This window comes from Geotrypetes seraphini, chromosome 4, assembly GCF_902459505.1.
Source record: "Geotrypetes seraphini chromosome 4, aGeoSer1.1, whole genome shotgun sequence".
In the NCBI taxonomy this organism is placed as follows: Eukaryota; Metazoa; Chordata; class Amphibia; order Gymnophiona; family Dermophiidae; genus Geotrypetes; species Geotrypetes seraphini.
In genome coordinates this window covers 280,099,374-280,112,315 of record NC_047087.1, presented here as the reverse complement: position 1 = coordinate 280,112,315, position 12,942 = coordinate 280,099,374, and the positions used below count along the sequence as shown (strand labels likewise).

Sequence of the window (12,942 nt, the reverse complement as noted above, 5' to 3'; positions counted from 1 at the left end):
CCCCCATCCCCCCACACACATGGCAGCGGGAGAAATGCCCACTCCCTCATGCTGCTGAAGTCAAGCACCCCCCCCTCCACGACAGCAGAAGAGATGCCCATTTCCTCCCACTACTGAAGTCAAGCACCCCCTCCCAATGGGAGCAAGAGAGATGCCCACTCCCTCCCCCCACCAAGCAATGCCCCCAACACCCCCCGGCATCAGGAGAGATGCCCACTCCCTCCTGCCGCCAAGCAATGACCCCCCCCCCTCACATGCTTACGACAACCCCCTGCTCCCACCCCCTTACCTTATTTATGATGGCTGGCCAGAGGGATGCCGACTCCCTCTGGACAACAGGCCTGCCTCTTTAAAATGGTGGGCCTTCCCCTCTAGTGCATCCAGGAATGTGCCTAAGGCTCTGATTGGCCCAGGTTATTTAAGATCCCTCCTCTGAATAGGCATCCCTCCGGCCAGCCATCATAAACAAACTAAGGGGGAGGAGCCGGGGCTCATTGGAGGCACAGGAAATGTTGGAGGGGCGTTGCTTGGCAGCAGGAGGGAGTGAGCATCTCTCTCGTTGCCCTGGGGGGGGGTTCTTGACTTTGGCGGCAGGAGGGAGTGGGCATCTCTCCCGCTGCTGTGTTGGGGTGCTTGATTTCTGCGGTGGGAGGGAATGGGCAAGGTGAGGGGCTAGGGGTCATTGGAGGCAATGGGGTATTGGGGTGGCGTTGCTCGGCAGTGAGAGAGTGAGCATTTCTCCTGCTGCCATTGGGAGAGTGCTTGACCAGCAGCAGGAGGGAATGGATATCTCTCTCGCTGCCATGAGGGGGGAGTGCTTGTCCTCAATGGTGGGAGGGAATGGGCATCTCTCCCACTGCTGGGGGGAGAGGGGAGTTAGCGGTGTTAGGTGATTGTGCAACACGTCAGGAGAGAGTGAGCATCTCTTCTGCCAATCTTCGATTTGGGTTTGGTTTTTTAAAATTATTTTAATTGGGGGTGCGGGGTCTGAGCTGTCAAGCCTTACTTTCCTGTCAGTGCCTGAGCCAATCAGCACTCAGGCACTGATCAGAAAGTAATGCAACAACACTTCAGACCTTATGGCAAATTTTGCCCGCAAATGTGGCATAATGAGGTTACAAAATTGCTCTGAGTTCTACATTTGCATGGCAGTATTGGAGACTGCGGAAAATCCATTTTAATAATCGGCTGCTAAAATACATGCACGCTAAACCAGCTGGAACCAGTTTAGCGAACACGTTAAAGGCAGATTTTAGTTTTGAATCTGGCCCTTAGTGTTTTTTTATAAAGTACAGCTAGGTGCTACTCACAATTGTTAATGAGTTTTAACTACAGAACTGTAACTTCAACATGTGCTTTACCCCTAGCAAAACATACAGATTCTGTCTTCCATCGTTTTTAGAAAGAGAAGTAATAGAGAAGAAGAACACATCAGATATATTTTCAGGAGCAGAAATTAATGTATTTATGTTCTTTCTTTTTAGGTAACACGGCAGCAGTACCAGAATGCACTGACTGCTAATCGTATGGACAGCTCACCACAGTCTCCTGAACTGGAAGTGTTTGCTGATGGGCATGCTTCTAAAACCGCAACAGTCCATGAGGCATTACAAACCCCTAAAGATGAGAACACTACTAACCTTCTGAATGAAAAGAATAGTATCATGAGTATGTCAAACAGAAGTACATTTCTTTCTTTGTTTTAATTTAGCAAATTTTATATATTTGTCAGCACAAAAAAGCAAGGCAAAAATTATATTCTGTTGCATCTACTTAAGAGTCCATACATATATGATTATCAGTCCTTTCCCACAAACTGAGACTTGCAGAGGTGTGAATACTTACAATTATGAGTACCTCACACATAGAGGCAGAGCAAAGTGCCCCCTCCAGTTTTTCTTCTGTAAGTGATCTGTGCAAAGGTGTTTCTGATGTGCTCTGCTTAGTTCCTTTTTCTTTTCAGCCTTAAGTTCATTTCTCCTGAGGCTGCGGTGACCTGAGACCCCATACTTTTGGATTCTCTGCCTGGGAAAGGATGCAGGTTCTGCTAAGCCAGACTGCAGCTCTGCAAGGCAAGCCTTCAGGTGGATCTGGGGAGCTAGCCTGCTGTGAGACTTCAGGGCTCAGGGTCCATTCCCCTGGGAACCGGCTCACCTGAGTTTCTCAGTGGCTTAAGCGCAGGCTATGGGCACCCTGTGTACCCCTTTGGGTATCAGGGTGTCGGCTGCGTAATATACCCACCCCCATTGTGCTTCAAGGTCCCATGGGGATAGAGGTCTCTGTTGGTCCGACTGGCAGCATGAAGAGTTCTTGGTTTGGAGTTGGATTTGGAAGTATATGAGGCAGAAGGTCCTTTCCAGCTGCACAGAAAAGCTGACAGGCAAGCACCTCCACAGAACTGCGAATACAACCCCATTATGTCCAATGGTGGCTCAAAAAAAGTCTCAATTTTGAGTGTTTCTGGGGTTAGGGTTTAGGTCTCCCACCTCCAAAATCCCTTTTTCTGTATTTTTGATTTTTCAAATAAATCTCTACAGGCTATTTTAGTGCAATTTTACTGGCAGCAGCCATCTTGGATTTCAAACAATCTTTTTTTCAAAAGCCTCTATCTGCCTCAAAACCCCTCAATTTTGATCACAAATGACAGGGATGGACTCCTCAGGATGTGAGGACACCATTTTTTGTAAAAATTTGTGCTGGATGCCTGGTGGAGGAGTGTCCGTGTATTGCGTGCTACAGTGTGAAGGAGGGGCGGGAACTTTGAGCTTAGCCCCTTCCTTGTCCTCCAGGGCTGGTGAACTGCTGTGGTGCCAATAAATTGGTAGACAGGCCTGTCCGAAGTCCCTATTTTACAATGATGTGAAGCAGAGGCCCGTAGAGTCTGCAGAACCCACAAGAGCCCAGCCAGAGGTTCTGCAGGCATCATTTACTTCCAGTACACCAGTGTTTCTCAACCTGCGGTACGCAGACCTCGGGGTACGCAGGCTGCCTGTTGGGGGTGCATGGGCTGGCCACCTCCTGGGATCTCTCCCTGCCCCCCCACTGAAGCCGCCGATTCCTCCCTGCCCCACTCCCGAAGCAGACCATCCCGATATGCTCCATTCCCACCCATCTCCGCTGCTGTATATTAAACATGTAAGAGATAATACCTGCTAAAAAGAGCTTACAATATAGACAAACAGGACAAATAGGGGGTTAGTGAATTTCTGAAAGTGTGAATGATAAAACAGACATGGATCCGTTGCAGGCCCCTCCCCGGGCCTACCTTAAGCCCTGATTGTCCAGTGGTGAGCTAGGGCAGAAGCAATCTTCCTATACTGCCGTGAGTTTGGTTTACATTCAAGTCAACCTTAATCCCCCTTTTGGGCTACCTCGGTTTACATGCGGATGGGTTTATATTCAAGTATATACGGTAATTGTTTTGACCAGAGCTAAGAGGTTAACTTTAACCAGCTAGTGTTGAATATTGACATTATCCAATTAAAGTTTTAACCATATTTTGGCATGCCTCCAATCCTTCTATTTAACTGGATCACTTTTGGCCAGAAATTGAATAGTCCACCCAAACATTATCCTGTCATTGGGAATGCAAATTCAAAGGTAAATAGTAGTCTGTTTAACTCTGAGTTAACTAAACAGATATTTTTAATATCAAACCCTGTACTGAAGCAACTGTGATATCAACTTATAACTTCCTTTGAATCTTTCGGCACACAGTAAATGTATGCTTTCCTTACAGGAAGCAAGTTAGGTGGACCGAAGAGTCCCAGTGATTCTGTGTTCCTGCATATGGATGAAATCCCATATAAAAAAGAAGAGTTAGTAGACAATGAAGAGAACAACCAAAGACAAAGTAAATCACTCATATATCTGTCCCTTGAACTACTGTACTATTTAGCAGGTATAGAGGTAACAGATTAATTAGCCTTAATCTTGAATTTCAGCTTGCAGCATGAGAAACTTACCCCGTCTTCTACGAAACCACGCTAGTATTTTTTAGCACAGAGATAGCACAGAGGGCTGTGCTGAATGGCCTGCACTGCTCCCGACACTCATTGAGTTCCTATGAGCGTCGGGAGCAGCGCGGGCCATTCAGCATGGCTCCCCGCACTAGAAACTGCTAGTGCAGTTTCGTAGAAGAGGGGGTTGGGGATTTCTTGGTTTTCTTTGAGAGTCACAATGTGGGGAGGGGGGAGGCTATTAAATATTTGTCTTGAGTTGAATAGGGAAGGGGAGGGATAAGGAATTTGAAATTGAGTTTTGTATAATATTAAGTGATGTATGTAAGACCAAATGGATGTTATATACTGTTTCACTTATTGTAAGTGTTAAAATGAATAAAGAATTATAAAAATAAAAAAGAGGGGATTAGCCTAATGGCAGTGTTACTTTCTAATAGTAAAAAAGGTGATCTGAGGAAGATGTATGAATGATAGTTCAAATGATGAAAAAAGTTTACTAAAGTTAAATATAGCCATAATTATAATACTAACCAGTCTTAAAAATACAATAAATACAAAGTACAAAGGTATCATGTACATGAAAGCAACATGTACAAAATATCAAAATGCATGAATACATAAATTATTAAATATCACTGATAATAGATCTGTTTCTCCCATAGATACTGTAAACCGCTTAGAACTTCACGGTACAGCGGTATATAAGAAATAAAATTATTATTATTATTATTATTATACTATTAGGATTAAAATAAAATAGTTTGAGGGAAGAAACAGAGTAAGCATTAACTGTGAGAGATGAATATATAAAATTGGATACACTGAATCATCAGAAATTGTAATTCTGAAAGCCAGTAAGTAAACTCATAAAGCGATTGCTGGAATTACTGAAGAACTTTGTAAGTATTGTCAGCAATTGTAAAGGTGTTAACTTTCTTTATTTCAATGTTGTTATTTTTAGACAATGATGGCTGTAAAGTAAACATGGATTCAGGCATTTTAAGCCATGAAATTATAACAAGTTCTTCTCTAAGCGGCTTTGAGGAAACTTTGGGAAAGAAGCTCTTGAGGACACTGAGTATGTAAATATGCCAACTCATTTAAAATTATCAGTAGCAAGCAGAATTTAATTTCTCTTTTCTTTTCTGCTGTGCTTGTTTTTCTCCCAAATCTAGAAGTAGGAAAGATGACTAATTATATGTTGTCTGCATGACTAACCATTTATCTTTATATTCTCTCAGGGATCGTGTGTCCAAATGAGTTGGTTTTACACATAGCATGCTAGCCGGACTAGACTTTACTTGTAAGCTATAATATAATGGATATTAATTTCTTACAGTTACTACTAATGCTTTGTTAGTATTTCAACTCAACAGTCTCCTTCTGAATTTCATATAGATAAAAGGTATACACACATCATTTGAAGGTTCCCAATACAATTGGGATTTTTTTTCTCCCTGTATTTGCCACATCCGCAGCATGCACAAGACTATATTACACACAGTGAGGGGCATTTTCGATAAGACATCTAATTTGGACGCTGTGGAAGAAAACAGCCAGAAATCCAGTAGAGAAAATGTCCATTCTCAAAACAGCCAGAAGTCTATTTTTTGTTTTTGACAATGAATGTCCACATGAAAAACATCTTAATACTCAATATAGTCTGCAGGTTTTATGTTTCCAGGCGGATTTCTTGGGTCACCAAGCCGCAAAATGGTACAAATTGATATATGGATTTTTAAATAAAAAAAAGAAAACTGGTCTTAGGGATATTTGGAGTATTGAGATTGGACAGACAATTTCTGCGTCTCAATGGCCACGATTTTGGTCCTGGAGATTAAGATCTACAAAGTCAGCATCTATGAATCAAACATGGATGTTTTTATTGCATAGAGTGTTATGGACCCCTACGCGCCTGCAAAAGATAGATAATACTAGATCCAATAGATGCTGGCATTGTAAAATAGAAATAGGGACGTTAGATCACTTAATTTTTTTTTGTCCCTGTGTAAATGCCTTTTGGAATCTGATTTGGCCCCAAATTAACAAATTACTAGAAAATCATGTAGGACTCTCATATGATACCATACTATTTGGCACTGCAATGAGAACTCAGAGTCCGATCTCAGCAAATAATAACAAGCTGCTATTAATATTGACAGGAGTCGCCATGCAACAAATCACTCAAAATTGGAAAGACTATACCAAATTAAATTATACGTTCTGGTGGAACTCTGTCTGTCATATCTACAAAATGGAAAAAGTATTAGCATTACAACATGGGAATCTTCATAATTTCAAGAAAATTTGGCAACCATTGACTAATTATTCTAATGATTAGACTTCTTAGCACATTCGCAGTACTTATATAGGAATGGGGTGGGTTATGCATAAATTTTGGAATTATTAATTGAAAAAATGGGGAGGGACTTATAAAATTTGATTATATATAATTTCTAATATATACTGATTGTAAATTAAATTGTATTAATGATAGATACAATGATATATAGTAATTAATTATATTACTTGTGATTCAATTGTTGTAAAAATTGAAAATTTAATAAATAAAAATTTAAAAAAAAAAGAAAAACACACACAAGCAAGTTTTTCAGACTTGCCCAACTACATTGTCTGAAAGGCCATCGGCATTTCCGGACAGTTACTAAATTGGTTCAAAAAAAACCCATACTTACCAGGTCTACAGCGAAGGAACCTACTCTCAAGCTTGGTCCAATCCCTCTGGAGTGCCACAGGGCTCCCCACTCTCTCCCTCACTCTTCAATATCTACATGGCATCACTGGGAAATATGTTATCCGATTTAAAACTGAAATCGTACATATACACGGATAATATAACAATTATTATTCCCATAACCTCATTGACCCAAGAGACAGAACAACTCATCTCATCTGTCCTTACTAAGGTTGAACATTGGACTATGCACTCCAAACTAAAACTAAATCCCGAAAAAAACCAAGATTTTCTTAGCAAGTCCCAATAAGATTGTGAACACCTCCTTGAGACTAAATGGATCAGACTACCCAATTAGTCCCACAACCAAAATCCTTGGCATCACCCTGGACCGAAGCCTGATATTTGAAGATCACACTAATGCTCAAGTCAAGAAATGCTTTCTCACTCTGTGGAAACTTCATACCATTAAACAATACTTCGATTTCTTTTCCTTACAACTGCTGGTTCAATCCCTGATCTTAAGTACCTTAGACTACAACATTATATACTTGGGATCTCTCAAAAAACCATCAAACGACTGAGAGTCGTCCAAAATACTGCAATCCGTCTCATTTATGGCCTCAAGAAATCAGACCATGTAAGCCTATATTACAGAAAACTACACTGGCTGCCTGTGGAAGCAAGGGTCATTTTTAAGTTTGCATGCCTTTGCTTCACAACCATGACAGGTTCATCCCCCAACCTATCTGTCTCACCAATTCAAATTCCCAGGCACAACTAGTACACGCAGTACCTACATGTTCGCTTTTCCCTATCTAAAGGGCTGCACCTACAAGAGATACCTCGGCAGAACACTATCATTCCAAGCAAGCAAATGGAACAAATGTTTAACCAACTTCATCTTAAAAAATTCACTCTTGTACCAAACATTTAGAAAGTCAATAAAAATCTATCTCTTTGACAAATTTCGCTGACCCCACCTCAACCTGATGTACTCCCAATACTTCCAGATAAACCTGACTAAACTTAACAAGCCAATGTAAATTTGAAAGTTTGCTGTAATGTCGCTGTCTGTATACAGTCTCTTCCCTTGTAAACCGCTTAGAACTGTTTGTGGTATGATGGTATATAAAAATAAAGTTGTTATTATTATTATTATCAGCTGATCACAGCAGGAGAATCTCCATTAGCTGAGCCAGTTTTGGTGCAGTCCTGCCAGCTCAGCTGATCGTAGATTCCCCTGCCAGGATAAGCTGAATTGGCAGGGAGAAAAAAAAAAATTCCCTCCCTCACACCCACCGATCCCCCATACCCCTCCCCATAAAATCCCCCTCCCCCCAACATCTCTGGACCCCCCTCCCCAACATCCCTGGACTCCCCGACATCCTCCTAACATCTCCGACACCCCTGTACTTTCTGCTGACAAATCGGTAGCAGGGAAGCCCACTCCCTTCTGCCTATAGGGCCGCATGCTCAGTAATGACGGGCCTTCCCCATCCCAGTGCATCTTGGGAGGGGTCTAAAGCCCTATACGAAGGAGGAAGTGGGCTTTCCTCCTGCCGATTTGTCAGTAGAAGGTACAGGAGTGTTGGGGGGATGCAGAGATGTTGGGGATAGCGAGGAGTCCGGAGATGTTGGGCGGTGTAGGGGATCAGTGACTTTGAGGGAGGGAGAGACAAATTTTTCTCCCTGCAGATTCAGCTGATCCTGGCAGGGGAATCCACAATCAGCTGAGCCAGTAGGACTGCACGAAACCAACTCAGCTGATAGGTATTCCCGTGCCATGATCAGTGATGGGAAGCTTACTGGGGGGTTTTTCTCTGTGTGGATGGTGGGAGGGGGTCATGCCTTAAACCCTCCAATGGTGATCTTGTTAGTTTGGGCTCTTCGGTAGGAGTGGTATGTTCATGAAGGATAACCCAATTTTTTCCCTGAGGAAGCCCCTATTATGGAGTGAAACAGGCTGATCCTTGGATATAATATATGATCCTTGGATTTTTGTGAGCTTCTTATTCTGGAGTTTTAAACAAGAAACGACAATAATGAAGAGTTAAACTACAAAAGATATTTGGTGAGTTTGTCCTCCAGAATCTCTTTGGGAGTTAGAATCCAACTGCATCCTCTGTGAGCCCTTAAAAAAAACAGGAAAGATGAAAAGTTCACCAAAAAGAATAATTTTTTCTATAAGGAATAGCTAGCAGTTCAGAGGCCCCCTCAGAATTTTGACCATAAAGAGCTTTAAATACAAAGTAAGCTAACTTAAACCTAATATGCTTATTTCATGATTATTTCCTCTTTTACTGGGGTTACCATATGACTCCAGAAAAAGAAGGATGGATTAAGACATCCAGGTTTTACTTCTATTGCTTTCAATGAGAGTAAAACCTGGATGCATCAATCCATCCTCCTTATACTGGAGCTATATAGTACGCCTATCTTTTACATTCAGGGCAACTTGTAACTAGGAGGTTTCATTGATGAGGATTTGATTTTCTCTGAGAACAAGTAGGATAGCAAGTTACTTACTTGTAACAGGTGCTCTCCATAGACAGCAAAACACAAATCCTCATATACTACTCACCCTTCTTCCCAAGGAGCTGTATTCTACTCTGATGCACATTGGGAAGAATAATCTGAATCACCGTTACTGGATGCAAGGCTCCACCTTGGGGATTAGTGCCCAAGAAAAGGATCTGGGCGTCATCATAGACAATACGATGAAACCTTCCGCCCACTGTGCGGCGGCAGCCAAAAAAGCAAACAGGATGCTGGGAATTATTAAAAAAGGAATGGTTAACAAAACTAAGATTGTCATAATGCCCCTGTATCACTCCATGGTGCGACCTCATTTGGAGTATTGCATTCAATTCTGGTCTCCTTATCTCAAGAAAGATATAGTGGCACTAGAAAAGGTTCAAAGAAGAGCGACCAAGATGGTAAAGGGGATGAACGCCTCTTATATGAGGAAAGACTAAAACAGTTAGGGTTCTTCAGCTTGGAAAAGAGACGGCTGAGGGGAGATATGATTGAAGTCTAAGGAAACTACTAAGCCACGGAATTGAAGGGGACGTACTTAGATGGATAGGCAAATGGCTAGAGAATAGATTGCAGAGGGTAAGCATAAATGGGAAATTCTCGGACTGGGAGAAGGTAACTAGCGGCGTGCCCCAGGACTCGGTTCTTGGGCCCATCTTATTCAATATCTTCATAAATGACCAAGAAGAGGAAACAACAAGTATTATAATCAAGTTTGCAGATGATACAAAACTATGACGGGCAGTTGGGTCACAAAAAGAAAGTGAAGATCTCCAGAAGGATCTAAATCAGCTGGAGGAATGGGCGGAAAAGTGGCAAATGAGGTTTAACATAGACAAATGCAAGGTGATGCACCTGGGTAAGAAAAATAAGGAACATGAATATAAAATGTTAGGTGTAACATTGGCCAAATCAGATCAAGAAAGGGACCTGGGGGTACTGATAGACAAGAACCTGAAGCCGTCGGCTCAATGTGCGGCGGCGGCAAAGAAAGCAAACAGAATGTTAGGTATGATAAAGAAGGGGATCACGAGTAGATCGGCGGCCGCTTTACAGAGCAATGGTCAGACCACACTTGGAATACTGTGTCCAACACTGGTCTCCATACCTAAAAAAGGATATAACCCTGCTGGAAAGGGTGCAGAGGCGAGCCACGAAGCTAGTAAAAGGTATGGAAAATTTGAGCTACAAAGAACGACTCGAAGGACTGGGACTGTTCACCCTCGGGAGGAGGAGACTGCGAGGAGATATGATTGAGACTTTTAAAATACTGAATGGATTCGATAAAATTGAGCAAGAAACACCGTTGTTCACATTGTCAAAAGTGACACAGACAAGAGGTCATGGACTGAGGCTGAGGGGCAGCAGGCTCAGGACAAATGTCAGGAAATTCTATTTCACACAGCGAGTGGTGAACGTTTGGAATGCTCTCCCAGAGGAGGTGGTGACGGAGACTACCATTCTGGGTTTCAAGCGTGAGTTGGATGCACACCTCCTTGCAAATCAAATTGAGGGATATGGGTAATCGGGGTCTCCATCTGGGGGCACCTGGCTTGGCCTCCGCGTGTGCGGGTCGCCAGGATAGATATACCTAAAGACTGATCCGGTGAAGGCGTTTCTAGTAAAGTATTGGGGTTCAAGAAGGGATTGGGCAACTTTCTGAAGAAAAGGGGATAGAAGAGTACGGATCCTGGACCTGATGGGCCTCCGCATGTGCGGACTGCTGGGCATGATGGACCTCTGGTCTGACCCAGCAGAGGCAATGCTTATGTGCTTATGTACAAAATCCTGAGTGGTGTAGAACAGGTACTAGTGGATCGATTTTTTACTGCATCAAGATGTACAAAGACTAGGGGGACACTCGATGAAGTTACAGGGAAATACTCTTAAAACCAATAGGAGGAAATTTTTTTTTCACTCAGATAATAGTTAAGCTCTGAAACACGTTGCCAGAGGTGGTGGTAAGGGTGGATAGCATAGCTGGTTTTAAGAAAGATTTGAACAATTTCCTGGAGGAAAAATCCATAGTCCATTATTGAGAAAGACATGGGGGAAGCCACTGCTTGCCCTGTATTGGTAGCATGGAATATTACTACACCTTGGGTTTTGGCCAGGTACTAGTGACCTGTATTGGCCACCATGAGAATGGGCTACAGGGCTTGATGGACCATTGGTCTGACCCAGTAAGGCTATTCTTATGTTATCTCTCAGAGATCCCACATGCCTATCCCAGGCCCTCTTGAATTCAGACAGTCTCTGTCACCACCTCTTCTGGGAAACTATTTTTGTAAAAAAGTATTTCCTTAGATTATTCCAGAGCCTATCACCTCTTAACTTCATCCTATGCCCTCTCATTGCAGAGTTTCCTTTCAAATGAAAGACTTGACTCATGCGCATTTACATTATGTAGGCATTTAAACGTCTCTATCATATCTCTCCTCTCCCGCATTTCCTCCAAAGTATACAGATTGAGATCTTTACTCTGTCCCCATATGCCTTATGATGAAGACCACATACCATTTTAGTAGCCTTCCTCTTTTTTAAGCTGCTTCCACTAATGTCTTTCTTTCTCACATCTGATATGATAGCTTAGGGATCTGCTAAGCTATGATCTTCTCAGGTGTTTTTATCTTCATATGGCTAGGATTACTAAGCTCTTATGGTAGGAACCCCCATAACTGAAACTACGCTCAAAAGTAGACCGCCTTTACAATGCCTATAGGACCCAGTTTTACAATTGCAATGCAACTTGTTAGCTCATTGTGTAGCACAGTGGTTAAACCTACAGCCTTCTACCCTAATGTTGCTGGTTCGAATCCCAGTCACTCTCTCTGATGGAAGAGAAATAAATAAAAGCATTAAACAGATCCAACTCCCAGTATCACAATTATAATGAAAACCACCATAAAATCGCCATTCTAATAACATCATAATAATAAAATATTATAACATTACAGACATTATTTGGACGTCTAACTCTCACCTAAAACCTGATTCTCTAAAGGATGTCTCAAAATTTGGACGTCTAAACATTGCTGAGCGCAATTCTACAAAGGATGCCTATCTTGGACGTCCAAACTGCGTCAAACTTTAGATGCATTTTGCAGAATCAGGGCCTTGGTGTCTAGAAGAGATTGTAAGTTTGAAAATAGAAAAAGGAAATAAGGCAGTCCCAGCTAGATTACCTGCTAACCAAGGGGAAATACCATCGCAGTCGGACCTCCTTCCCAAAGCACAGAAAATTCCAACAATTCAAAAAATAACAAAAGTAATTGTTGGAATTTTCAGTGTCTTGGGAAGGAGGTCCAACTGCGATGATAGTTCCCCTTGGTTAGCAGGTAATTTAGCTGGGACTGCCTTATTTCCTTTTTCTATATTTATATTTCTTGCTTGACTCCAGCAATATTGTAGACCAAGTTTCAATGTTTATTTCCTCTATTAAGGGGTTTGCCTGTATTTCTATGTCTTATTCTGATTTCTTTAGTACATGCTTGAATGTTCTTTTGAAATTCTAAATGAAAGAATAATAAAGAAAATGTCAAATGGACAAGAAACTTTGGAAAGAAAGTTAAGAGAAGATAGGAAACAAGAAACCAGAGACTGAGAGAGACCAAAACAATTAGAAAAATAAAATGACCAGACAACAGGAGGTAGAAAAATAATTTTAGGGGTCAATATTCAGCTGGTGGCCAAGTGCTAACTTTATTCCTGGAACACTCAAAATAATCAGTTTTTTGATAGATGCTA

The 12,942-nt window shown here is 42.0% G+C and overlaps 1 protein-coding gene across 4 annotated transcripts in view; it reads left to right on the top strand.

The window, feature by feature from the left end:
- The window catches only part of CNNM1 (cyclin and CBS domain divalent metal cation transport mediator 1), a 144,970-nt gene that overhangs the window by 129,987 nt on the left and 2,041 nt on the right, over nucleotides 1–12,942 (top strand). For 3 of the 4 annotated variants that reach the window (XM_033943475.1, XM_033943474.1, XM_033943473.1), the window contains 3 exons: nucleotides 1,485–1,668; nucleotides 3,740–3,853; nucleotides 4,924–5,040. In XM_033943475.1, coding sequence (XP_033799366.1) covers nucleotides 1,485–1,668; nucleotides 3,740–3,853; nucleotides 4,924–5,040 — 415 coding nt within the window. Of the gene's footprint in view, nucleotides 1–1,484; nucleotides 1,669–3,739; nucleotides 3,854–4,923; nucleotides 5,045–12,942 lie in introns of all 4 variants that reach the window. The other variant, XM_033943476.1, reaches the window with a different exon arrangement.